General features: G+C 41.3%; 1 protein-coding gene across 2 annotated transcripts in view; it reads right to left on the reverse strand.

Annotated features, from left to right (window-relative positions):
* RASGRF2 (Ras protein specific guanine nucleotide releasing factor 2) overlaps positions 1–24070 on the reverse strand; it is a 136947-nt gene extending 112877 nt beyond the window's left edge. Inside the window, exon 1 of one of the 2 annotated variants that reach the window (XM_038170752.2) lies at positions 23539–24070. In XM_038170752.2, the coding sequence (XP_038026680.1) occupies positions 23539–23823 (285 nt within the window). In that variant the 5' untranslated portion in view covers positions 23824–24070. The remainder of the gene's footprint in view (positions 1–23538) is intronic. The other variant, XM_038170751.2, reaches the window with a different exon arrangement.
* Positions 24071–24862: the final 792 nt, after the last annotated feature.

Raw genomic sequence — 24862 nt, forward strand, 5'->3', positions numbered from 1 at the left:
AAGCAAAAGCACTGCTCTGATTTGCCATTTACACTTGTATACTTGTTTTGAGGGAATCCGACTCTTAATGATGTCTTAATTCTTCATTAATTAAATGCAGAGACAACAGTGTCATTTCAACAACGTTTGCCATGGTACCTAAGTGGAGGGCTGGCTTAATGAACAGAGCTGACAGCATGTTCCAGTTCACAATCCTCAGTTGTAGATGGATGGTTATCTTGCACAGAGCATGGGCTGAGTGATGCAAGTCTTGTGTAAGCCTGGAAACAAGATGCAAGAAACAAACAGCTCTGGTGTAAACTGTGACATTTAAAACCTTTTTTCAGATCTTCCACCTCAAAGGTACTGAAAATGAAACCAATAAGCACACAACCTGGTTTAAATTCTGTCAACAAGACCCACGGGATCATTTTTATTCTGCTCAATTTCTTTGCAAAAAAGCATTGTTGGCTCTATGAAGACAGGCTACTGTTGTCTCTCAAAAACTGTTGAGCTAGAAAGATTGTATATAAAGTGCCATAACACTACTGTGTATAATCTGAATATAGCTGATTATACTAGGATATAGTATAACATAGAATATAGGCATGGCAGGCAGCTACACACTGTAGTTATGGACTCTGCCAACCTGGCTTAAATCAGCCACCTATCTATTATTTTACCATGACCACAGCCAGTTCTTAAATGATTCAGAGAAAGGGGGAAGAACAAATTGTTGCCGAAAACAGGCAATACAATTACCAAAACACAATTCCTAGTGGCTGCCATGAGTGGCTGCCGTAAGTGGCTATTGTGTGATCATGATACATGTTATAGTCCTTCTGAAAAAGTTATGAACAGGGCAAGTACTATTATGAAACACAATATGTAAATATTTTACTCGCTGCAAGTAGATGATTCTTCTCTTAAAATGTACATACACATTTTTTCCCTTGCAGCTTAACTCACCATGTTTATTTCTCTACTATTCAAAAGGCAAAGATTTTCTGTTCGAGTTGCAACAGTAACTTAGATTGCTGAACACACCTTAACATTAAGAGTAGTGACACACCTCTTTAAATTTTTAAAGATTTGCTTTTTAGATATTTCAAGTTACTGTTGAGACCTCTCTCTTATAAATAATTGTATCAGAATTTTTTTTTAAACTTTCACAGCATAGGTACTAATCTATATGATTCCTCCAATTAAGTCACTGCTATTTCGATCTGAAACGCTGAAAAGCAATTTACTCCTGTTCTACTAAAGTATATCACAATATCATTAAGTTGAAGGCAGTTATTAACCAGAGTTCTAACAAAACAAGCTTAAGGCAAGTTTGCAACATAACAAGGTGACAGATGTCGCAGTGTAAAATTTGGGGCTTGTGAACAAGAGAACACCATGTCTTCCTAAGAAGGTCAGTAATCCAAACACTGCTATCTGCATATCTAGACAAAGCTGGGATGAAGATTTTCAAAATGCCTCTGTAAAACATTGATCATACAGCACTATTAGCACTACTAGAATAATGAGGAATAGTGGGTGTTTAACGCCTAGCAATCTGTCCTCATATTTAGCTGGCTAAATTATGACTACTGGGCTGTAATCTTACCATCAGGGAAATAAACGGCAGAACTCCAAGCAAATGAAAAGTAATCTGGGGGCTTTAGGACTGAGTTAGATTTAACTCACACTGAGATAAAACTGATGCTAACTGGTGCTATAGCATCACCCATTATTTCTTCTAAGTCTTCTTATTTCCCGTGTTAACTCCCAAGCAAGTTTCTAGACAGCTGAAAATCCATCACATCCAAAAGGTCACAGCACACAAAATAATTGTTCTTTGCTCAGGTCCTTCAGCATACCACCCCCACTGCATGCTGCCCTCACCTCAAAGGTTTTAGAATTATTTTAGTACACAGATTAAAGGAGCAGGCCTGGAGCTGGTGGCTCACATCACGTGTTGAATCACAAAGACTCAAAAGAAACTGCCAAAACTCAGCATCCGTTATTTATTTGGTGTGCAGAAGAGAAAGTCATTATTCAATTCCACTACAGATTTTATTTACTACTCACTACTTCTGGAAAAAAAGAAAAAAAAAAAAATAAGGATAAGAGCATCTCACACACCCAAAATTTATTTAAGAATGCATCGAGACCTATGTGCCAGTAGCTTCTCTGTTAAGCTGTGAGATTTTTGGTGGCTCAAAAAGCCTGTAGCTTGCTTTTAGTTCTCCCTGCTCTAGTCTGTTAGTGACAGGCAATAAATTTCTCTAATCTCCCTATGCTGAGTCTGTTTTGCCCGTGACAATAATTGGTGAGTGATCTCCCTGTCCTTATCTCAACCGTTGAGCCCTTTTCATCCTATTTTCTTCCCCTTTCCCTTTGAGGAGGGGAAGTGAGAGAGCGGTTGTGGAAGAGCTTGGCTGCTCAGCTGAGTAAAACCACCACAATTAGGCAAATTATCACCCACAGGTCAAGGGGGTGACCCTCCCACTCAAGCTAGGTCTGGTGAGACTACACCTGAAGTACAGATTCCAGCTGTGGACTCCTCAGTATGATATGGATGTACTGGAGTGACCACAAAGATGATGAAGGGACAGGAGCATCTCTTGTAGGAGGAAAGGCTCAGAGAGCTGGGACTCTTCAAACTAGAGATCAGGAGGCTTGGATGGGTTCTTGTCAATGCATACAAGTAGCTGAAGGGAGGATGCAGAAAGGATGAGGCCAAGGTCTTCTCAGCAGTGCCCAGGGACAGAAGAGGAAATTGGCACAAACTGGAACACAGGAGGTTTACCCTGAACATCAGGAAGTATTTATTTACTCTGTGAGTGTCAGAGCACTGGTGCAGGCTGCCCAGAGAGGTTGTGGAGTCTCCTCCTTGGACATGGGCCTGGGCACCCTGCTCTGGGTGTCCCTGCTTGAGCAGGGGGATGGACCAGATGAGCTCGAGAGGTCCCTTCCAGCCTCAACCATTCTGTGATTCTTTGGCCTACAGCCATGCTTTAGCATTTAAATATAGTCCCAGTTTTCACAAGAACATTCACTAAATATTCATGGCATCGCCATGCTGGATCAAGCCTGTGCTCTCTCTGTTTCTGTAGCTGGTGGAGTTGGCCTCCAGGGATCCCTTCCAACCTCAACTATTCTGAAGCAGATCTCAGGGGCTTCTGTGCCTGTGGTGCCAGCAGCACATGTGATTGCTAGCAAACACCAAGCCTGACCAGTCAGTGAGCAGAAGTCACCTTGGCAGCCAGATATCAATGCAAAAATAAGTGTGGGTTGGGCAGGTGACAGAACTAGCAGAGCTGGATACTAGAAGAAGCCAAAAGGTCTAGGCCAACCGATGGAGAGACCATGAAGTCTAGGGGTCCTGTTTGTGTGTGTCTATGTTTCTGTGCATGAAGTAACTGAGAAGAGGATCTGGGAGTTGGCTGCTGGATGGATTGCACTGAGGCCACTTTCTGAAGGGATCTGTATTGTACAGATGCTTAATTTCCCAGTAATGGACATTCACCTTGATCAGACAGAGCAGGGAGCAGGAGACGCCCATTGGTACTGTTTGTGTTTGCAGGTGTGCAAAGTTCTGTGCAAGTACCTTATTGGCCAGGATATCAACACTTTGTCAACAAAACAGTGGGAGTACACACCAAGCTAACAGGAGGTAGCAGGATTTCTCCCTACCAGGACAAAGATATATGACTAGAATATGCAGGATTAGAAGGGGGACCTAAAAGATTTTTTTTCTTTATTGTGAAACATTTTGCTAGGTAAGAGTATCATAATTATCAGTTATCTAATGTTCTGCAGCCATCAGGACATATCAGGCAAGACACCAGACATCAATTTCCAGATCTGGGTGTAGGTGTGTGGCTAGGAAACCAATTTGAATGCAAGTTTTCAAGACTACTTTTAATACATTAGATAATGTGTACTTAGAGCAATTATATCCTTCTTGCTGACTGCCAGCTGATTCTGGAAAACCTTGTTGGCTTGCTAGTAATATGGCTAACCATAAAGGAGACATGCAAGTGACAGATTTAACACCCTTAACTACCTGTGTTAGGGGTTGAGAAATTACATGTTATTTACGAAAACATTGAGCAACTTTGAGTGTATGATGGTTGCAAAGTACAATAAGCAGGAATTATTCCAACCACATTTAAACGTCTCTGACAATAGCAATTACGCAGACAACATTTCATAAAGTACATTTCATGAAGTACTTTTCAGGATTGCAAAAGGATGCTCTTGCTAGGTGATATGAGAAGGCTAAGAAATCCTTCAACCTGGAAGCATAAACTAGGAATTTTCTAAAATGTTGGGATGTACCACCCATTCTATATTAGTATATTTAATATTAATATTAAATGTATTAAATTCGATATTTAATAATGTACAGAATAAGTGATTTTAAAACATCTGAATTCACCTATAGTATGTTCCTGTTGCATAAACAACTTAAAGTGAATATTGGCAAGTGTTTCCAAACATGAAACTATTGTTGTTTAACTGGTACATCAGAACAATTAATTCAGCATAAGTTCTTAAAACAAGTATCTCAAATGGTGCTTTAATGCTTAAAAAAATTACTCAAATGGTAAGTTGAAGGACATTCTCAGAGCAGTTTCTGTAGCAATATTTATAAAAATCTCTCTCCACGCTCCTACATCTGTATTGCATATTTTGTTTTACTGATCACAAGGACTTTTGCTGTCTACTCTGTGTTTATTATGCTAACAGATGCCAACACTTCCATTTAATCCAATCTGGAATGTCTGCTGTATCTTACTGTGCCTTCCTGTGTCTATGTATGGTAAATTAAGCATGCCTAGCTCTAAGACGCCTACAGTTATACAGCTTTGGCTCCTACACGTACAAGCAGTATCTTCTAATTTAGCTTCTGAGTATTTAACAGAGACTGAAATTGATTAAGGCTTTCTGCATACCCAAATGACTGTTATGGGTTTAAATGTATCAACCCTGTTAAATAAGTTTTCTATTATTATCTGACAGGAACAGATCATTTGTAGGGGCATTGACATTGTTGATAATCCACAAACAAAGTTCTCTCCACCCCACCCAGGAACAGGAATGAACTCACGGGTTGTCCAACACAATTCTGACATCAAAGCAGCACTGGGGTAGCGAGGCTTTGACCAGTGCATGAACCCATTTATCTCAAAACAGTTTACAATTCTGTATATTTTCTCAATTTACTAGAAGAGATGGCTTAAGGAACAGATAACAACATCTACATAATAAAATTCTGCAATTACTGTTGCCTGTTAAGTAGTATTTTGAGCCACTAAGAGATCCAAGATACCTCGTACAGCTACCTGTATGAGGGAATACATGTGTAAGGGAAAAAGGGCAGACAAGAAAAGAGACAAGGAAGTGAGCCTGGTTAGTGCCAGTCTTGATTTTCTGGTAGAAAGACAAAGAAGAAAGGTGTGGGTTTTTTAGGATTTTTTTTTTCTTATTGTCTAGTGACAGCTATAACCATAAAAATGTGTGCTATGAGATTTTTTTCAACATAAACACTGTAAACAGATATGCCTACCCTCAGTGGCAGGATGGGTTTTAAGTACCTCACTAAACTAGTTACTCCCTTTTAAGTCCTTACTTTAAAAACAGAAAAACACCCATAAAATCACGTTATTACATACTCTGCCACATTCTAATCCCAAAGTTACAAATGAGAGAGGATGCAAACCACTCTTGACTGGTGTTTTCCATATTATTACCTTAGTAGCTTTTTATTGTTCTCAGGCAGTTCACAGAAAACTGCTAGTGTTTTAAGCAGATTTGACATAGCCCAACATCTCAAATAACAACGAAAAATTCACATACACTGACATTCTCAAGACATGAGTAACCCATAGTAAAAGCTTCACGTTACATATATACAATATATTCAGAACTGGATATTGTGATAAAGAAAATAATTTGCTGTGACAACATTCAGGGTATTTTTAAGAGGGTAAAGGGGGCAGACTGATTCTGATAAGAATTTGTAATCAAATGAGTCAATTACATTTGATTGCTCTTCTTTGGAAGATCCCCAAGCTCTCTTCCAAATATGTTTTCCATTAATTGGGCATGTTTCCCAGAGCACTCCACCCCAATCATATCCTTCCTGACTGAGGTTACCTAAAAATAACCTCAAATCAAGAAAGAACATCAGGAAATATAAATAGAAATGACTGCTGATCAATCCTTAATAAAAGTATTAGAGAAGATCGGGCACCTGGTCCCACTTGATAATTTAAAAAAGTCTAAACTCTGAAGTCACATAGTTTACATAATCCACTCCAGTGAAATTATAAGAAGGAGAGATACTTAGTTCTATGCTTTTGATGAAAGAATTATGATTCATGCATTTTTATAAAAGTAAACAGAGTAGGATAAACTTTCACAATGCTTTACTTTGCCTGGGGACTTTCCAGATTTATACATGATGTAACTTCACTACTGGGTAGGTGCTCCCAAAATATATCCTGATGGGAGAAGATTAAAAAAAAAATAACAAATATATCTGAATATACACTTCTGATAAGTAAACAACAATTGAAAACTCAGGAAGAAAAGGGTAACAACAATGTGTAACACAGAGATACATAATAGAGCCAACGTGAGGCCTTCTGACAGTTTCTTAAACATACTAAAGCTTAGGAGGAATAACTTTCCCTCTTTCCTTCTGTCTCTATCTATTTAAAAAAAAAAAAAAAAAAAAAAAAAAAAAAAAAAAAAAAGAAGCCTGAATAAGATCCAAAACTATGATACATTTCCCAGAGTAGCAAAACTAAGTATTGCTTATTATTACCGCTCAGCACAAGGAGAAAACAACAGCAGAAAAATGCTGAACTATGGATATATTCCAAGTATCTCAAGAGAAAGAAAAAATACTTCAGCTCAAGTTAGCAACAGATATATCACATTCTTCTTATTAGGGCAAAAAGTTTAAAGTTAACATTATTCTAGTTGCACAATTTTTCCTGATACAATTTAAGCATGCTTACCAAACCAGACTGACTACTTCAAATTTAAATCAGATGAAATGATTAAAAAGGAAATAATCTCCTCACTCCCCAAGAAAAAGAACTAAAGTAGAAAATACATGCCATATACATGTATGTACTGCACTAATGTATGGAAAAGAAAGAAAAAAGCACATTACAAACACAAAAAGACAAAGGCAGGTTTATTCACTTTTTTAATTCTCTTATAAATTCAGAATTCTGATTTTTATGATGGTTCTGAGTAACAAACCAGCTGAACTGCTGAGCCAATAGTAAATTTATTTCAGAGAAAGAAAAGTAAGACTGATCACTCTACAGCAACTTAAAACAATGTCCTGGCATACATATTTCTTTTCATCCTTGTTTTTACTTCCTGACAAAAAGCATAGAGAAAAATTTTAAGACAGTGAAATAAGATGCCTTGCAGTTTTACCTTACCAAATTAAATAAATAAATAAATGGATAAATAAATAAATAATCTATAATTTGGGCCAACAGTTCTTTTTAACTAAATGTCCTGGTTGGAGATCTGACGTCAGCGATCACTCATCTGCCAGGCCTGGACATTCAGCCAGTTTTAATCTACATCATTGGCCTCTTATCTAACCCACACTTTGTCAACTGTCTGCGACGATGATGTTATGGCAGCTAGTGTCAAAGACTCCAGTGAAGTTGGGGTGAGAAACACTCGCTGCTTTCCCCTGATCCACCAAGTTATTCACCTCATTGTGGAAGGCTATCAGGTTGGTCAAGCATGGTTTGCACTTTGTAAATCCATGCTGACCACTCCCAATCACCTTCTTGTCTTCATGTGTTTGGAAATGCTTTCCAGGAGGATATTTGAGTCATCTTCCAGGGACCAGCATGAGACTGACCAGCCTGTATTTCTGCGGATCCCCCTCTTTACCCTTCTGGAAGTATCTGCTCTCTTTCAGTCTTCAGGCACCTCTCCCAATCACTGTGGCTGTTCTACAGCCTTCAATTCTTCATGCCTACAGGAGCATGTGTTCACCTGAGTACAAAGTTTAGATACTGCTGAACTGCAATAAGATGGCCTTAAAAACTGTAGATGGCCTGAAATCTTCAAAGACTATAGATTCAAAGTCAACAAGACTTGCATCCTTAGAATCTGAATTCTGAAATTAAACTGGAGTAAATCATAGAAAGAACTGATGTGCTTTGCAGCAGATGGAGACACTGTAATAAGGAGTCAAAATCCAAACACCTAAACATATTAGGAAAGGTGAAAAAACACAGTTCTGAAAGGTGAGATGCTTTGGACACTGTATGTTTTTGCTATGCTAACTTAACCATTCTCACATGCCACCGAGGAAGTCAAAGAGACAAAAATCAGAATTGCTTTCAAAACCATTTGGAATTGTTGTGTGGCCTTTGCAAAGTAAATCATTGAAGCTCCTTCTGGACATTCAGCTTAGTCTTAAGCCATCTAAAAGCAGACCCAATATTTACTGTTATGTTTGTCATATAGATGATTCAACAGATCCAAGGTCTGATCCAAGGTTTTACAAGGTCAATCCAATGTCTTACAAGGTCAATCCAAGGTCTTACATACCTCCTACATCCTAGAAATCTAGAATCTAGATTTTCTAGAATCTAGATTTTCTAGAAAAAAAAAAAAAAAAAAAAAAAACAGGAAAAAAAAAAAAGTTGTAAGGAAAAAAAATTCTTACTAAAAGGTGGAGAAATCTGATAATATGACTGTCACATAGCCAAGACAAGATATAAGAAATTAAGGGGCTGAATCACTCAGTGGACTGTGGTCACCAGGGAGCCCAGATTAAGGAAAACACCCCAAAAGCTTGATATAGGTGAAGTGCCAAGTGAAAGCAAGTTCCCAGCAAGATTACAAATACCATGTCTGTGCTCTGAGAGGCAGAATCTACACCTTGTTCCACAAGTTATTTGGGACTTATTTATTGGGTTATTTATTTTACACCACATTGTTTTCTTCCAAGCTTGTTGCATGCAAGCTAAGTAAATCACACAAAATCTTGTATTTATGTAACCTTCTGTATACCACACCTCTGTAGGAATAAAAGGATTTAGTTGCCTATACTTCCCCTCTGTCCCTGAAAACAGCAGTAGAAAGGACCAAGCAGACCAAGCAGTAGAATGGTCTTGCCCTGATAGCTAGTGCAGCACTTAGACAAAAAGGATACGATGCATTTGGGAAGCCATGAGAATGGACACAAGTAAAGAGATAAGGCTTACACAGTACCTCGTTTTTGTTCATGTGGTCCCTCTTGTTAGCATACTGAAGCTTATTCTAATATAAACTGAATGAGAGGAGTATGGAGACTAAGCAAACTCATGCAGCACTCCCAGCACTGTGAATACGAAGTAACTCAGAAGCACTGCCTCAGCATTCATGAAGCAGAAATCAGACCATGAAGACAGAACAAGCAGTGTGAAACTTAAACAAAGCAAAGCACCCACCAAATGGAAAGTCCCAAAGATAAGGACACCAGGAAGGTGAAGCAAATGTGTGTACAATAATAAAGTATTAATCTAGCAATGAATTTCGATGATTATAGTCTTAACAGAGAAGAAACATCCTTCCAGTGTAAGCCGCATTAAAAGGTACTACACTTTAATTGCATATAACTCATTTTCTTATGAATCATTAAGTTGGTACTGTTTCACCAGAAAGAGAGAGAGAGAAGGAGTTGAGAGAGAGAGAGAGAATCTCCAATTTCATTTAAGTGCATGAAAACCAAACTAAAAGAAGAGGTTATGCAATTCAGGTCAACAGGACTAAGAGCATTTTACATGCAGTACAGATTGGCAAGATGTGCCCAACAGTGGGATTTAAAGTCATTAATTGCAATTATACCCCAGCTGAATGTTTTAGAATTAGGCACTACTCAGGTCTCATCGTGTTTCTCCCGTATTCAGAAACATACACACGTTACCTCACAACTAACTTGTTAACCACTTCTGTGCTCACCCATTAAACCACAGATGGACACCCTTAAATACTGCAAGGATAAACAAATATCCCCATGCAGATGGTGTTACCCATATGCTAACATATGGGAAGTAGTGTTAGGCCTGTGCTACTGTGCTCAGTAGGAAGTAAGGCAGTCAAAAAACTGATTTACCAGGAGGCCACAGGCAGTGAGGGGCTCAGGCATAAAACATGTGCAGGACATGCCTAATACAAACAACCATTCTGCTCCTCATCACCCAGCCTCTGAACACACATATGACATGCACGCATTTAGAGGTCCTCAAAGAAGTAAAGTAATAGAAAGTAAATAGAAGTAAAGTAATAAAATTAAACAAAGAAACAAAAAAAAAAAAAAAAAAAAAAAAGTGGTATTTGCAGAAAGTCAACAAACTTTACAAACACCATTTAAAATCAGAACTGGGAAAATACTTGCATTTTTTGCCCTTCTATGGAAGGTAAATCTATCTATTTATTTCACTTGGAACCACTTGGCATTACTCTAAATTTTCATCAGAACGTACATCTGAGTGGTTGCCTTTACTTGGTTCACTTTGATGGCATGCAGCCAAGGTATCTGCTGCTAAGCTACAAGAATGCAGTACAGCATAAAGGGAAGAATCTCTTGAAAGCATTTTAATATAAGTATACTTGGTGCAGACATGACTTCCCCATAGGTCTGCAGCAGCATTCATACTGCTGATGACAGAGCTCTCTCAGGTCGCTGCACATTTTGGACTGTATAATACTGGACACAAGCTAACTTGGCTTTCCCTCAGGCCACCAAGTAATGCACTTACGAAACTTCCATCTGCAGCAAGCAACACAAATCTGAAAAGAATTAGTCTAGGACCTGCATGCTCACACCCTTCAAAATAAGAAATCTGCAGCAAAATGAATTGTCTCCATCTGCTTGATTCCATGTGGGTCAAAAACCTTCATTGTTTTTACATGCATTTTTAAATCAATTTCATGTTTAGATATGTTTCTTTTTTTGGGGGGTGGGGGAGAGCTGAATGTTAGTTTCTGGCATTATAGATTACAAAGACAAGTACACAGAGATCAGGAGAAGTGCCATGTTTGAGGCCACCTTGTGCATTGCTAGTTTAGTCCCATGTTTGCAAACATAATGATTACAGTATTTTATTGCACGATTGTTTCTCCAAGAGCTTGATTCTTGAATGCACATCTCCATACTTTATTTTAGACTAATTAGCAATGTTCAAAAACTTTTTATATGCCATCCTATGACACTCATCATTACATCATTCAGATGCTTCCTTAGAATTAACACATTTATTTTCACAACAACCTGTGAAGCACTTGTGCAAATGTGGTCAGCACAAAAAACAGTGGTTTCAGAAACAGCAACTAATTTGGGATGCCTGACCTGAAAAACCATCAGCGTTTTGTATTCAGAAGGCACTTTTATTTGTTTTAATCATAACTTTCATAAAGATCAGTTCTTGTTTGATTGTTTCCTATTGGGTCCCCAAAACGAGAGATGATTAAAACCTCTTGTAAAGCACCTCATGTATATATTTGTGCAACATTTCACAGGGATTCTAAGCATAAGAGAGAATCCAGTTCCTGCAGAGGGTGTCCCAATTTTACTATGAAATCTTCTTTCTTTTTGTGCAGTCTCACATCTCATGTACTGCTAATTTTTAGAGTAGGAGGGGAAAAACAAGAAAGCCCTGCAGAAAATGGCCTCCTTCTGAACAGAATCACAATTCTTTTGTTTGGTTTGTTTGGTTGGTTTTTTGTTTTGTTTTGTTTTGTTTTATGTGTTTGTTTGTTTGTTTGTTTTGTTTTGTTTTGTTTTTGTGCCTCCTTTAGGAGAAAGGTGTCCGAGGAAAGAAACAGATCTGCTGGAATATAGATTTATATCACAGAAATCATGAACAGCTGGGGTTGGAAAGTACCTTAAAGACCATCTAGTTCCATCCCCCCTGCCATAGGCAGGGAAACCTATGACCAGACAAGGTTGATCAAAGCCCCATCCAGCTTTGGGCAGGGATAGAGCATCCACAGCTTCTCTGGGCAACCTGTTCCAGAGCCTCACCACCCTCTGAGTGAAGAACATCTTCCTAACCTCTAATCTAAATCTCCCCTCTTAAAGACATTCCCCCTTGTCCTATCACTGTCTGCCCATATAAAAACTTGCTCTCCATCTTTTCTATAAGCTCCCGTTAAGTATTGAAATGCTGCAGTGAGGTCTCCCCAGAGACTTCTCGTCTCCAGGCTGAGCATTCCCAGCTCTCTCAGATGTTTTTCATAGGAAAGGTGCTCCAGCCCTCTGATTATCTTTACATCTCTCTTCTGGACCCTCTCCCACAGGTCCACATCTGCCTGGTGCTGGGGGCCCCAGGCCTGGACACAGCACCCCAAGTGAGGCCTCACAACAGCAGAGCAGAGACACACAATCACCAACCTCCCCTGATTGCCATGCCTCTGTTGATGCAGTCCAGGGTGCAGTTGGCCTTCTGGGCTGCAAGCACACACTGCTGGCTCATGTCAAGCTTTTCATCCACCAGAAACCTCAAGTTCTTCTCTGCAGAGCTGCTCGCAATGAGTTCTTCCCCCAGTCTGTACTTATAGCTGGGATTGTCCCAACCCAGCTGCAGCACCTTGCACTTGGACTTGTTGAACCTCATTAGGTTCATGTGGGCCCAATTCTCAAGCTTCTCCAGGTCTGTTTGGATGGCATCCCTTCTTTCGGCTGGATCAACTGCATCACTCAGCATGGTGTTGTCTAAAAACTTGATGAGGGTGCACTCAATTCCATTGTCTATGTCGTTGATAAAGACATTAAACAGAACCAGTCCCAAGACAGAAGCCCTGAGGGACTCCACCTGGACATAGAGACATTGACCACCACTCTCTGGGTGCAGCCTTCAAGCCAATTCTTTATCCACTGAATGCTCCACCCTTCCAATTCGTATCTCTCCAATTTGGAGATCAGGATGTCATGTGGGACCATGTCAAAGGCCTTACAGAAGACCAGGTAGATGACATCGGTCAGTCTCCCCTTGTCAATTAATGCAGCCACTCCATCATAGAAGGCCACCAGATCAGTCAGGCAAGATTTACCCTTAGTGAAGCCTTGCTGGCTGTCTTGGATCACCTCCTTATCTTGTATGTGCCTTGACACTGCTTCCAGGAGGATCTGTTCCATGATCTTGTCAGGTACAGAGGTGAGGCTCACTATCCTGTAGTTCCCCAGGTCTTTCTGTCTACCTTTTTTAAAAACAGGAGTGATGTTTCCCTTTTTCCAGTCACTGGGAACTTCACCTGACTGCCAAGAGCTTTTAAGTATGATGGAGAGAGGCTTGGCAACTCCATCAATCAGTTCCCTCAAGACCCTGGGATGCATGGCATTGGGCCCCATAGACTTACACCTCTTCAATTTCATCAGGTGCTCACGAACCTGCTCTTCACTTGCAGTGGGAGGGACTTTGCTCCCCCAGTCCCTGTGTAGAGGTTCAGGGAAATGAGAGCCCTGAGATGCGTGGCTGGCAGTGAAGTCTGAGACAAAGAACTTGTTGAGTGCCTCAATCTTCACCGTGTCTGTTGTTATCAGTTCTCCGCTCTCCTTTATCAAAGGGGTAACACTCTTCTTGGCCTTTCTTTTCTGGCCAATGTACCTGTAGAATCCCTTCTTGGTTTTTGTTTTTTTGTGGTTTTTTTTTTTGCATCCCTTGCCAAGCTCAGTTACTTCAGTGCCTTGGCTTTCCTGATCCCATCCCTGCACATCTGGATGGCAATCCCTGTACTCTTCTCAGGCCACGTGTCCCTTCTTCCACTGCCTGTGCCTTTCCTTCTTGTGCCTCAGTCTGACCAGCAGGTCCATGCTCAGCCATCGCAGTTTCCCGCCATCCTTGCCCACTTTCTTACACAGGGGGACGGAGAGTTTGTGTGCTCTATGGAGAACATCCTTAAAGAGTTGCCAGCTCTGTTTAGCTCCTTTGTCCTTATGGACCGTGTTCCAGGGAAACAGCAGATCATACTGTTACAGAGAAGAAGGTGTGACTTTTAGTCTGCTCAGGAAGCCCCACAGTTCTGTTCTCTTTAGACTACTGGGTGCTTAATATTGTACCCTTAATGTCTGTTCATATACTCTGGGCACACATCTCCTTGGGTTCACAGAAAAGCAAAAGAGACAGAAAAGGACAACACTTCTTGCAAACACTAATACTTACACAGAACAGCTGCAGGATCAAAGACTCAGCTCCAGCACTTGGACCCCAAACTGAGCTGATGCTATGACAGCAGGAGCTGACCACTACCCTGCTCTGGGATAACCACTCGAGGGATAGAAGGCAGGTACCTCCCTCTCAAGTTGGTTTTGTACTTAGGAGTTGCCAACACAAAAATCTTGAGATTCCCAAATTCCAGTGGCAGTTCCAAAGGAAATATAATTTAGTGACTACAGCCTCATGTTCTGTCCTGGCCTGTTTGGCCAAGCATCAATATCAAACTACTTGCAACCCGTCCAGTTCCCACCTACCTTACCACTTGAATTTTAGATGCAGTGTTAAAGTTATTCAGTCAGGAAAGAGCAATCTGTTAACCAAACTGTGGCCCTGTTTGTGCTCAGAACACAACAGGTAATTTCCACTGCCTGCTTGTGACAGTAAGCATCCCTCATTGGCATGTATCCTGGAGAAAAGAGGAGGAAAACCTGGGATCACGAGTTCACCGGGATCTTCTGTGTCTTTTCCCCTCCACTACTCCCCGGCACAGCCTGTATCCCCTTCAACCATCACATTACTCTTGTGGCAAGAAAGCTACAATAAAAAGACCTCACAGTCACAGAATCAACAAATATACCTGGCAAATTACATATATAAGGCCAAACACTAGCCCAGGAACATAATCCCACAGCCCTCATTTGCCTGATGTTCCTTGCCAAGCCCTCTAAATAGGTAAGAACACTTATGCTATCAAATGCAATAGCCGTGTATTTGCCTCAGTACTGTTCTTCCCTTCATCTGTACACACAGGTATCTCTATGACTAGTGACAACATCGCACAGATACCGGTGTTGAATCCCTCCACTCTTCTGACAGTTTTTCTTCCTTCTTTCTCTTAATAGAGTTTTGCAGATGTCACACAACTTTGAACCTCTCACTGAAAGATTTATTAGGAAGAAATATTTCTCTAAAATTGCTCTGTGTGCCAAATGGAAGAGAATACGATTAAAGTAAAAAAATAAAAAATAAAAAAAAAAATTGCAATTTTCTTGTCATGCTTGAACATCCACAAATGCATGAAGTAAAAAACAAATTCCCACACTCCTTGTAGAGGACATCAGAGAGATATTGTCAGAATCACTGTGTATGATCTCCACAATTCCAGAGAAAAAAGTGAAATCTTTGGCACATGCTGAAACAGGAGAAACAACTTATCGAATGCTGAGGAAGAGAATGGAAAGCAGAAGGAAAAATCATAGAATCATAGAACCATTCAGATTGGAAAAGACCTCTAAGATCATCTAGTCCAACCTTTAACCTACTAATGACAAGTCCACCACTAAACCATGCTGTTAAATTCTACATCTACACATTTCTTGAAGACCTCCAGGGATGGTGACTCAACCACTTCCCCAGGCAGCCCGTTCCAATACCATAAAATTTCTCCTGATATCCAACCTAAGCCTCCCCTGATGCAACTTGAGGCCATTTCCCCTCATCCTGTCACTTGCTTCTTGGAAGAAGAGCGTGATCCTCACCTTGCTGCAACCTCCTTTGAGGTAATTGAAAAGTACAATGAGGTCACCCCTGAGCCTTCTTTTCTTCAAGCTTGTCATGTTTGAACATGATCAATCATTAACATCTCTGAATAAACAACAGTCCTCTGCAATCTTTCTAAACTTCAAACATGTGAGGATCCAGCACATAACTAAAATATCAGTTGGAAAACAGCAACAGTGTAGTATGTTTTAGCAACCAGCATGGGAGAATTTGGAAGTTTGTCTACACCCACAAACACTCAAATGTCATGGCTGGCTGGGAAAAAAAGAAATACAAAAAGAAAAAGGAAGAGAAAGAAAAAGAGAAAGAGAGGAAGAGAAAGAGGAAGAGGAAGGAAAGAGAAAGAGAGAGAAAGAGGAAGAGGAAGAGGAAGAGGAAGAGGAAGAGGAAGAGGAAGAGGAAGAGGAAGAGGAAGAGGAAGAGGAAGAGGAAGAGGAAGAGGAAGAGGAAGAGGAAGAGGAAGAAGGAAGAGGAAGAGGAAGGAAAAGAAAAGGAAAAAAAAGGAAAAAGAAAAGGAAAAAGAAAAGAAAAAGAAAAAGAAAAAGAAAAAAAAAAAAAGAAAAAGAAAAAAGAAAAAGAAAAAGAAAAAGAAAAAGAAAAGAAAAGAAAAAGAAAAGAAAAAGAAAAAGAAAAAGAAAAAGAAAAAGAAAAAGAAAAAGAAAAAGAAAAAGAAAAAGAAAAAGAAAAAAGAAAAAGAAAAAGAAAAAGAAAAAGAAAAGAAAAAGAAAAAGAAAAAGAAAGAAAAAGAAAAAGAAAAAGAAAAAGAAAAAGAAAAAGAAAAAGAAAAAGAAAAAGAAAAAGAAAAAGAAAAAGAAAAAGAAAAAGGAAAAAGAAAAAGAAAAAGAAAAAGAAAAAAAAAGAAAAGAAAAAGAAAAAGAAAAAGAAAAAGAAAAAGAAAAAGAAAAAGAAAAAGAAAAGAAAAGAAAAAGAAAAAGAAAAAGAAAAAGAAAAGAAAGGAAGGAAAGGGAAGGGCAAGGGGGGAAAGGAAGGAAGGGAAGGGAAGGGAAGGGAAGGGAGGGAAGGGAAGGGAAGGAGGGAGGAAGGGAAGGGAAGGGAAGGAAGGGAAGGGAAGGGAAGGGAAGGAAGGAAGGGAAGGGAAGGGGGAAGGGAAGGGAAGGGAAGGGAAGGGAAGGGAAGGGAAGGGAAGGGAGGAAGGGAGGGAAGGGAAGGGGAAGGGAAGGGAAGGGAAGGAAGGGAAGGAAGGAAGGGAAGGGAAGGGAAGGGAAGGGAGGGAAGGGAGGAAGGGAAGGGAAGGGAAGGAAGGAAGGGAAGGAAGGAAAGGAAGGGAAGGTTCTGAAATCATGGAAAATGCAACAAAGACATTGAAATGGCTGGACTGAGTTGGGAAAACTTCTGCTTTTATATATACTGATTTTGTACCTAAAACAGAAAACCTTACGGGATTGGCAAGTCAGAAAAACTTTGGAAGCTAGATTGTAAGCATATGTTCCCAGGCATCTAGTGCAGAGGCAGTGTGTTAAAAAAAAAAAAAAAAAAAAAAATCCATTTTCAGCATCAGTAATGGCTGGTAGACAGAAAAATTGAAAAGAGGTACTTCATGGAATCTCATTTTCTTCCATCTGTATAAACAGTCTGATGGCAGTGTCTTCCTGAACTGTTGTCACTGACAAATCAGGGGGGAAAATAGAAAATAAAATAAAGCTATTATTGTTATTGTTTTCAATCCAGATAAATTATAACCACATAGCACCCCATCAGATCTACCAAACTGTACCTAAATTTGAACATCACTACTTTGGAAGCAAAGAAAGCTTAGAACATTCACACCGAAAAATGGGTTAGTGTTGCCTCAGACTCTTCAGCAGCCACAGTATCAAACCTGCTTTGAATTGGTTGATCTAGAGAAGTGCACCACAGCTAGCAGCACGATCTGTTGCTAAGAACAGACAGAAGCTGTGGATTGATATTTTCAGATCTCGCTGCCTCCACCAGCTACATGCGGGCTACATTAATGACTTACTACTGCGCTGGAGAGGTTCTTTGTGGTGCAAACCTGCTCCGTATTTATGCATTTTTATGCATATGCTTCATATTTATGCATTCCACAACATGCAGTTGTGGAGAACGCTGGTGCCCAGGGTGGCTGCCCTCCAGGTGAAGCCACACTTGAAGGGACACAGTGGGACACAGACCTCACTTTCAGTGTGGGCAGAAAGTGCTGCAGCGATCGGCTCTCTGCGCAGACATGGTGTGCTACCAGCTGGGTTGGACATCTCTGTCAGTAGGGATGCAGGGTGGACGCGCACGCCCTGAATCACAAATCAGGCTGCACCAAAACAAGACCTGTCCCTTTCCCCCTTTGCACAAACTACTTCGTAATGCAGCATATCGCAAGTGACAAGACTGGGAATTATAATATGTGTGGCCAAAGGGAGAAACTCAGGCAGATTTTACTGCACACTCACATTCTTAGGATGGAAAATCCTGAGCAAGTTGGTGAAAAATGCTGCTAATGATGACACTGCAATATATAATACATGAATATAAAAAGACCATAATAATATTGTCTGATTACTACAGAAATGGAGAAGCCCTGACTGGACCCCTTTTTCTGGTATGCAGTTAGAAATTACTATGGGTAGCATGCAACTGAGAAGTAAACTACATTCATTGTACATCTATGTGGATGATGAAGAAGAAAACACCAATTTTTTTTTTTTTAAGTTAAAACAGGCAAATGAAGATAGATGGAGTACAATCACAGATTAGGGGCTCGCTTGCTATTTTTATGCTCAGAATTTTTGTTTGTTTGTTTCCTCCAATTTTTGTCTTATTTTTGTTGAATTAAACAAATCAAGTGAAATGTGTGCAATTCTGCTCAGAGAAACTCACAGACAAAATAAATAAAAAAAAAAAAAAAAAAAAAGAAAAAAAAACACACTAGCATTGACTGTGAGACTGACCAAAGAATAAAACTCATGTCAAAACCTTATGAAACATTACTCTAAATAGATTTTGCACATTTGTGTTCTAAATGTGAGCTACACTGCTGTACCTATGTAGGTTTTGGTCACTTTGTGGGATGTTTAAATCCGTGAAGGTGGAACACATTCTTATGCAACAAGTAGTTATGTGACATTTTTGGTCATTATGCTTTGGGATGCCATTCTAATTTTATGTGCTTCCAGTCTTTCACTTGCTGATATGTCACTTCTTTGCTACAGGGAGTTCCCAGCATCTCTGTTAATATACCTTTGCTGAATGGCGTTTGCCTTGGGATCTAGTATTTTCTCCAACAACTTAACTAAGGAGCGTGATCTTCCATTACAACATGCTGCAATGTTTCATGATGTTACAGGACCTCACAAAGAAGTGTTAAGAACTTCACACCATGATTTCTCTTCGATAGTACCTTGTCTCCACAAATTCTGGTCTTACCACCATCACTTCCAATTTTCTTTTTCCATCAAGTGTGACTGACACTCAAGGACGGAAAACAACAGTCATTCTCAAGTTCCTGAGCAAAGTCACCTGGCATGGATTAAGGTAGCCAAAGGATAATATTTAACTATTGAATGGCATCAGTAGTCTCCAAGTTATGTCTGTGTGGATTTGACTAACTTTTAAGAGGAAAGTGTTTCAAAAGTAAACTCATTCTGTCTCTAATTCATTTGTCAGCCACTTCTGCACAGTTAAAAACAGCTCTTTTCTTTACACTACACCAGACACATTCATTTTCAAGAGTTATAATTAAATGTCTAAAAATGCTTAAATATTGGCAAACGAGCAGTAAATGTAGCCATAGTATTTTCTGTTCCCTTTACTTCTAAAATATGCTCATTACTAAGCAAACAGGTAAGCACTGAACTACAAAACATTTATCAAGTAGCAAAGTTCAGTCACTTCAGAGATCACAAGAGTTATACTTTTCTGTTTATTTACTGTCTGTTGCCTTAGACCACAGAGCATTTTGTAAATTCAGCTCACAACTCTTCATGAGGAGCCAGAGGCAACCTCTTCAATGCAGCATGCCTTGAGCAGGAAGCCTTGTCAGCAACTCGTTTCTTTGTTACTCCTTGACTGCATCTCAAAGTCATTTTAAAACAATATATTTTTTGTGCTTATTATGTCCACAAACTGTATTGTCTTACAATGGTCAACAAATGACAAGCAAGGGGACAGCTGTTACCTGGGAAAGTAAGAGCCGGATACCTCAAAATTATCCTCACGCAGGAACCATTTACAGAATCTTTTATGAGGAGGTCTGACAGAAACACTACTCCCAACAGCATTAATGTCTTAAAACTTTCCCACTGGACCACTTATCCACAAAAACAAACAAACAAAAAAAAAAATTTTTCATTCCAAGAATGCTTTTATTCAAAGCAATGACACTATTTATCCTGTTAGCTATTACAAAACCACTGCCATCTGAACAACCCAGAGATATCACTGAGGAGATAAATTCATCCATCCTTTTTGAAATTCTGAAGGAAGTTTCTAAAATGTGGGCCTCTCTGCTGGACTTACACACTGGAACCATCCGACAAGTTAGGTGCCTGCATGAAGGCAGTAAGGCTTATGGACAATGCTACACCTGAACCTGGTAAGTCAAAATCTTGCCAAAAAGACGACAACACTCCTCAAGCATGTGTAAGGTCTATCAGACACAGGATGCTGCGTGACGTGGGTTTTTTCTTTGGCCTGATGCAGTTTAAGAGATGAACTTTTAAGTCATTGAATCTTCAGCTAAAATGACCTTTAAGTGTTGTTGCTACATTTTATACACAGAGAGTTAGAGGAGAGGTAAACTCATTATTTCAATGAATGTATGTAAAACAGTGAGGTTTCAAACACTGTGAAACCACTATGTCCTTTATAAAATAAATACAGATCTACAGTAAGCAGTAAAAATTCAAATAATTGGATTCTGTTAATCTGTGGGGACATGGACTTAATACTGCATTTAATTTTCCTAAGTGGGAGGAAGATTATTGTAGGAAAGATACAAAGAACAGAGTCTGCTCAAATCATAGCAAATTCACAAGCTTAAACACACTAGGACAGTTATTAGTAACTATATCCGAGCATTTTGCTGTGTAAAATCTATAGTTATGAAACAAGCTAAAATACAGGTCTCCTCTGAATGCAATCAAAATAGTAATATCTATATTCCGTTACACGTTTCCATCATTCTTTAAAAAAAAAAAAAAAAGTGAACTTGCAAGGTAACAAGTGCCAGTCTCCTGTGATTCACTGAAGAAAGCTTGCTTTTTAGGCACTTTATTTTACTCTTGAAAGAAACAAGCCACTCACTGATACACAGCCAATCTCCTTCCAGAATTTCTGATAGAAAAAATGAAATTCATTATCACCTACACTCTCATGGTCATAAAGGAGTAGTTGTTGTTGGGAGCTGCACTTGTTTACAATCTGTGGCTCCTGTGGGGAGAAGCATTTTAACATCAGAATTTAAGTTCTTCAAATGTAATATTTTCATGTCATAATTTGCTCTTTTGAAACAAAGCTTCTTCCGCACAGTTGCTCTTTCAATATTTTTTTTCCTGAAATTATTTTGAAATAAAATCAGAGTAGACAGCAACAGCTGCTTGGCATTTACAAAAACTCTGATAAATTTTGAGGGAGATTAAAACAGTTTTTATTTTTAAATAAAAGCTCTCCCTAAAAACCATGAATATGTACAGCATGCTTAGTTCAATGCCGCATTCACAGAATATCAACAGATTCATGCACTACGCAATTTCTTAATATTAAGAAATGTACCGTACTTTTAAAGAAATTGCTTTGAAAATATCATCCTTAAGGATGCTGAAACAAAACAGTCCACTAATATCTAGAGGTAAAATAGAAAATAATACTAATACTAATAATAATAATACATTGTCATAACAATTTTTAATAGCTTTTAATATTTTAATGGAACTGACAAATCTTATGAAGGTATTTGGCATCTTCCACAAAACAGAGTTGTCATTCCTGTAACACTTTAATATTCCCTATGGCAGACTGTTGGAAGAGTTAACAGCACCAGCGTGGCTCAGCATGCAATAATTAAGCTGCTGTGCCTGTTGGGAGCCAGATACCCAAACCTGAATGTGTCTGCTGACTGAAGCACGGTCACCTGTATACCAAAGTATGGTGCCAGCTCTCTCCCCACTCAACTCCAAAAACTTCTCAGCAGAGATTTTTTCTGACATATGTCTTGCCAAGCAATACCGAAGCAAATCCAACTAAAATGAACATGAGCTGCGAGTTAAGGAAAACAATTTTTTTTTTTTTGCATGCGTTTTCCATAATCATCAGTTATTTAACTTAAAGACAATGCACTGTTTTTCCAAATAATCACTCCAAAGATGTCAATGAAACTCATGTATAATTAATTCTTCTTACTCTCTCTCCCTTACTTGTGTAATTCCATAGTACAAATCACTCCAGTGTCTAAACTACCCAAGTAATTAACACAACAAGAGTTTATTTTTTTCTCTCTCTTTCAGAGAAGGTGGATCTGCTTCATGAAAAAGTGACATAAAACTTCTATATATTTTTTTTCATTCTATTAATGCATTTGTGTGGTTAAATCAAAGCACTATTCTTACACCACCAGCAGTTAACATGTGTAACGCTGAGTTTTCATTATCATTCTGATTATCTGATCAGATTAAAATAAATGTCTTCCATTATGAGACTGAAAGCTCACGTTTTATTACTTTATTCCTGTAAGAATATGATCATGTTTTTGGAATAAAAATGACTGATTAATTTTTAAATATTTTCTCATTCTTGTTATTGATTAGTTTTAATCACTGGAGGAGTTTCGTGAACACCTTAGCAGATGTTTCTGTCTGCATGAGTATACAAACAAGTGTGTGCTTTAAAGAGTTAACATCTGCAAACTAACACTTGAAAGTTTTATTCTGCATCAAGTGAAAGGTGAATGGGGAGAAGGATATAAAGAAATCAACAAAAGAACAGTGTTCTTCTGGCTCTTTAATAGCAGACTATTAGTCTAATAGCATTTTTAAAGATGTAAACATAGTTGATGTTTAAAACAAAGCAAATTTCAGCTCGCTCTCACGTAATTATTTTGCCTCTGCAATGCTAAATGTAATTACAAACAACACAGGCATCCATCACTATAAAAGCACAATTTAAGATTCCCAGAGAACAGATAGGGAAAGGCATTGTTTTCACACAGTTCCCTTAGTCAAGCCGTAGTTTAAACAACACTGCCAATAAACAAGCGCACCAAGCCAACCTAAAGCAGACAGGGAAATATTCGCCTTAAATTTGATGCGGGGGATCCCGGGAGCCCCGCTCATCGCCGCTCGCAGGAGCACACCTCGGGGCAGCGAGAGCCGCCGCACGCGTCGCCACGGGACGGGGAGCGCTTAACCATTTCTCGTCCCGCTTTAGCACACAAGTCCTGCAGGCAGAGAAGCCCACGGGCACGGAGCAAGCTTAGCAGCTCTCCTGGCACGGCTACAGTGCCCGCTCAGGGGCTGGAAGCTGCCCCGTGCCCGCGTCCCTTTCGGGCCACCATCGTCAGGAGCCGCCTGGATGCCGCCCACCCGCAGCCCCCCGCACCCTCTGGCTCCTGCTCGGCTCCTCCAGCGCAGGGACCGGAGCCGGGACAGGCTCCCAAAAACCTCCCCACGACGCCGCCAACCGCACATTGCCCGGGAGCCACCTCCGGCCGTGCCCTCGGGGCGCTCATCCCCGCGGCCGCTCCCGCAGCCCCCGCGGCACCTCCGGGCACCTCCGGGCAGCGGCGTCCCCACCGACCCCGGGGCAGCCCCGGGGGGGGTCCCGGGGGGTCCCCCCAGCCTCTTACCTGCTTGTCCAGCGCCGCCTCCCTGGCGCTGCCGGCGGCGGCTCCCTTGGGGACGGGCGCCCGCTCGCAGCTGCATCCCTCCAGCATGTACATGCCGGCGGGCCGGGCGCTCTGCTCGCTCTCGAAGTAGAAGAGCACGTTCTGGTAGAGGGCGAACCACTTGTCGTGCCAGCGGCTGGCCTCGGCCGCCTTCTTGCTCAGGTAGCCGCGCTTGGTGCCCTCCTTGCGGGCCAGCAGCGCCAGGTACAGGGCGTGCCCCTCGTTGTACCGCACGCTCTTCTGCATGGTGCCCCGCAGCCGCCCGGCATCGGACGGGCACCCACGGGCGCTCCCCGGCCCCCCGAGCCCCGAGCCCCGCACCCCGAGCTCCGCCCCGGCGTCGGGGCCGGGCGGCGGAGGGTAGGGGAAGGGGGGGGACGGGGGGAAAGAGAGAAAAAGGAGGGGGGTGCCCCCTTCGGGGCCGCTCCGTCACGTGTGGAGAGGTGGCGGTGGTGGCGGTGGTGGCGGTGGGGGGAGTCCCGGGGAGGGGGGATGAGCCGTAATCCGCTTTAAATCCGAGCGATTTAAAGAGCAAAGTCGCCGCCGCAGCGCACGGTCCCTCCCCGCGGGGGCGGCGCGGTTGCGGAGCGGGCACCGGGGGGGAGGGAGGTGGGGAGGAGGGGGGAGCGGGGTCCGCAGGGGGGTCGTCGGAGCCGGTGCTGGCTGCTCCCTGCGAAAACCCCTCCACGGGGGTCCGCCCGCGGGGTCTGCCCGCTTCGTTTTGGGGTCAGAGCAGGAGCCGGGAGCCGCCCCCGACACCCGCGGCTGCTCTTAGGGGCGAGGAGGAGGAGGCGAGAGCTGCGGGACCACCACCACCACGACCACCACGACCACCCCGGGGAGCCCCCACCCCGCCGGGAGCCCCTCTTTTTTTTCCGCCCCGCAGCCCCCGGGGCTCGGCGAGCCCCGCAGGGCAGCCCCCGGCCGTGCTCTCGGCGGGGCCAGACCCGGACTTGGCTCCGTGCCCCCCGCCAGGACCTAGCGGACCCTGCCCGCAAAGGACGGGCTCTGACACGGCCGGGAGGTGCCTGGCGGAAAGCGCAAGCGGTATGGAAATTTCCGCGAACTGAAGGACCCTGCCCTTAAATTTGCTGTACTGTTCAAGCATCCTTCTCTGGTTCTTTCACACACGCACACACGCGCAAAAATAAAAATAATAAAAAATAATAATAATAAAAAGGCATTTAGGCATTTAAAATTCTAGTTTACGAACGTGTTTTTGTCTGTTGCTTTGTTGGGCTCATGCAAACAGAGAAGATTGTTTTCTCTTGCTGGCCATCTAGAA

This window comes from Anas platyrhynchos, chromosome Z (genome assembly GCF_047663525.1).
Source record: "Anas platyrhynchos isolate ZD024472 breed Pekin duck chromosome Z, IASCAAS_PekinDuck_T2T, whole genome shotgun sequence".
Lineage (NCBI taxonomy): Eukaryota > Metazoa > Chordata > Aves > Anseriformes > Anatidae > Anas > Anas platyrhynchos.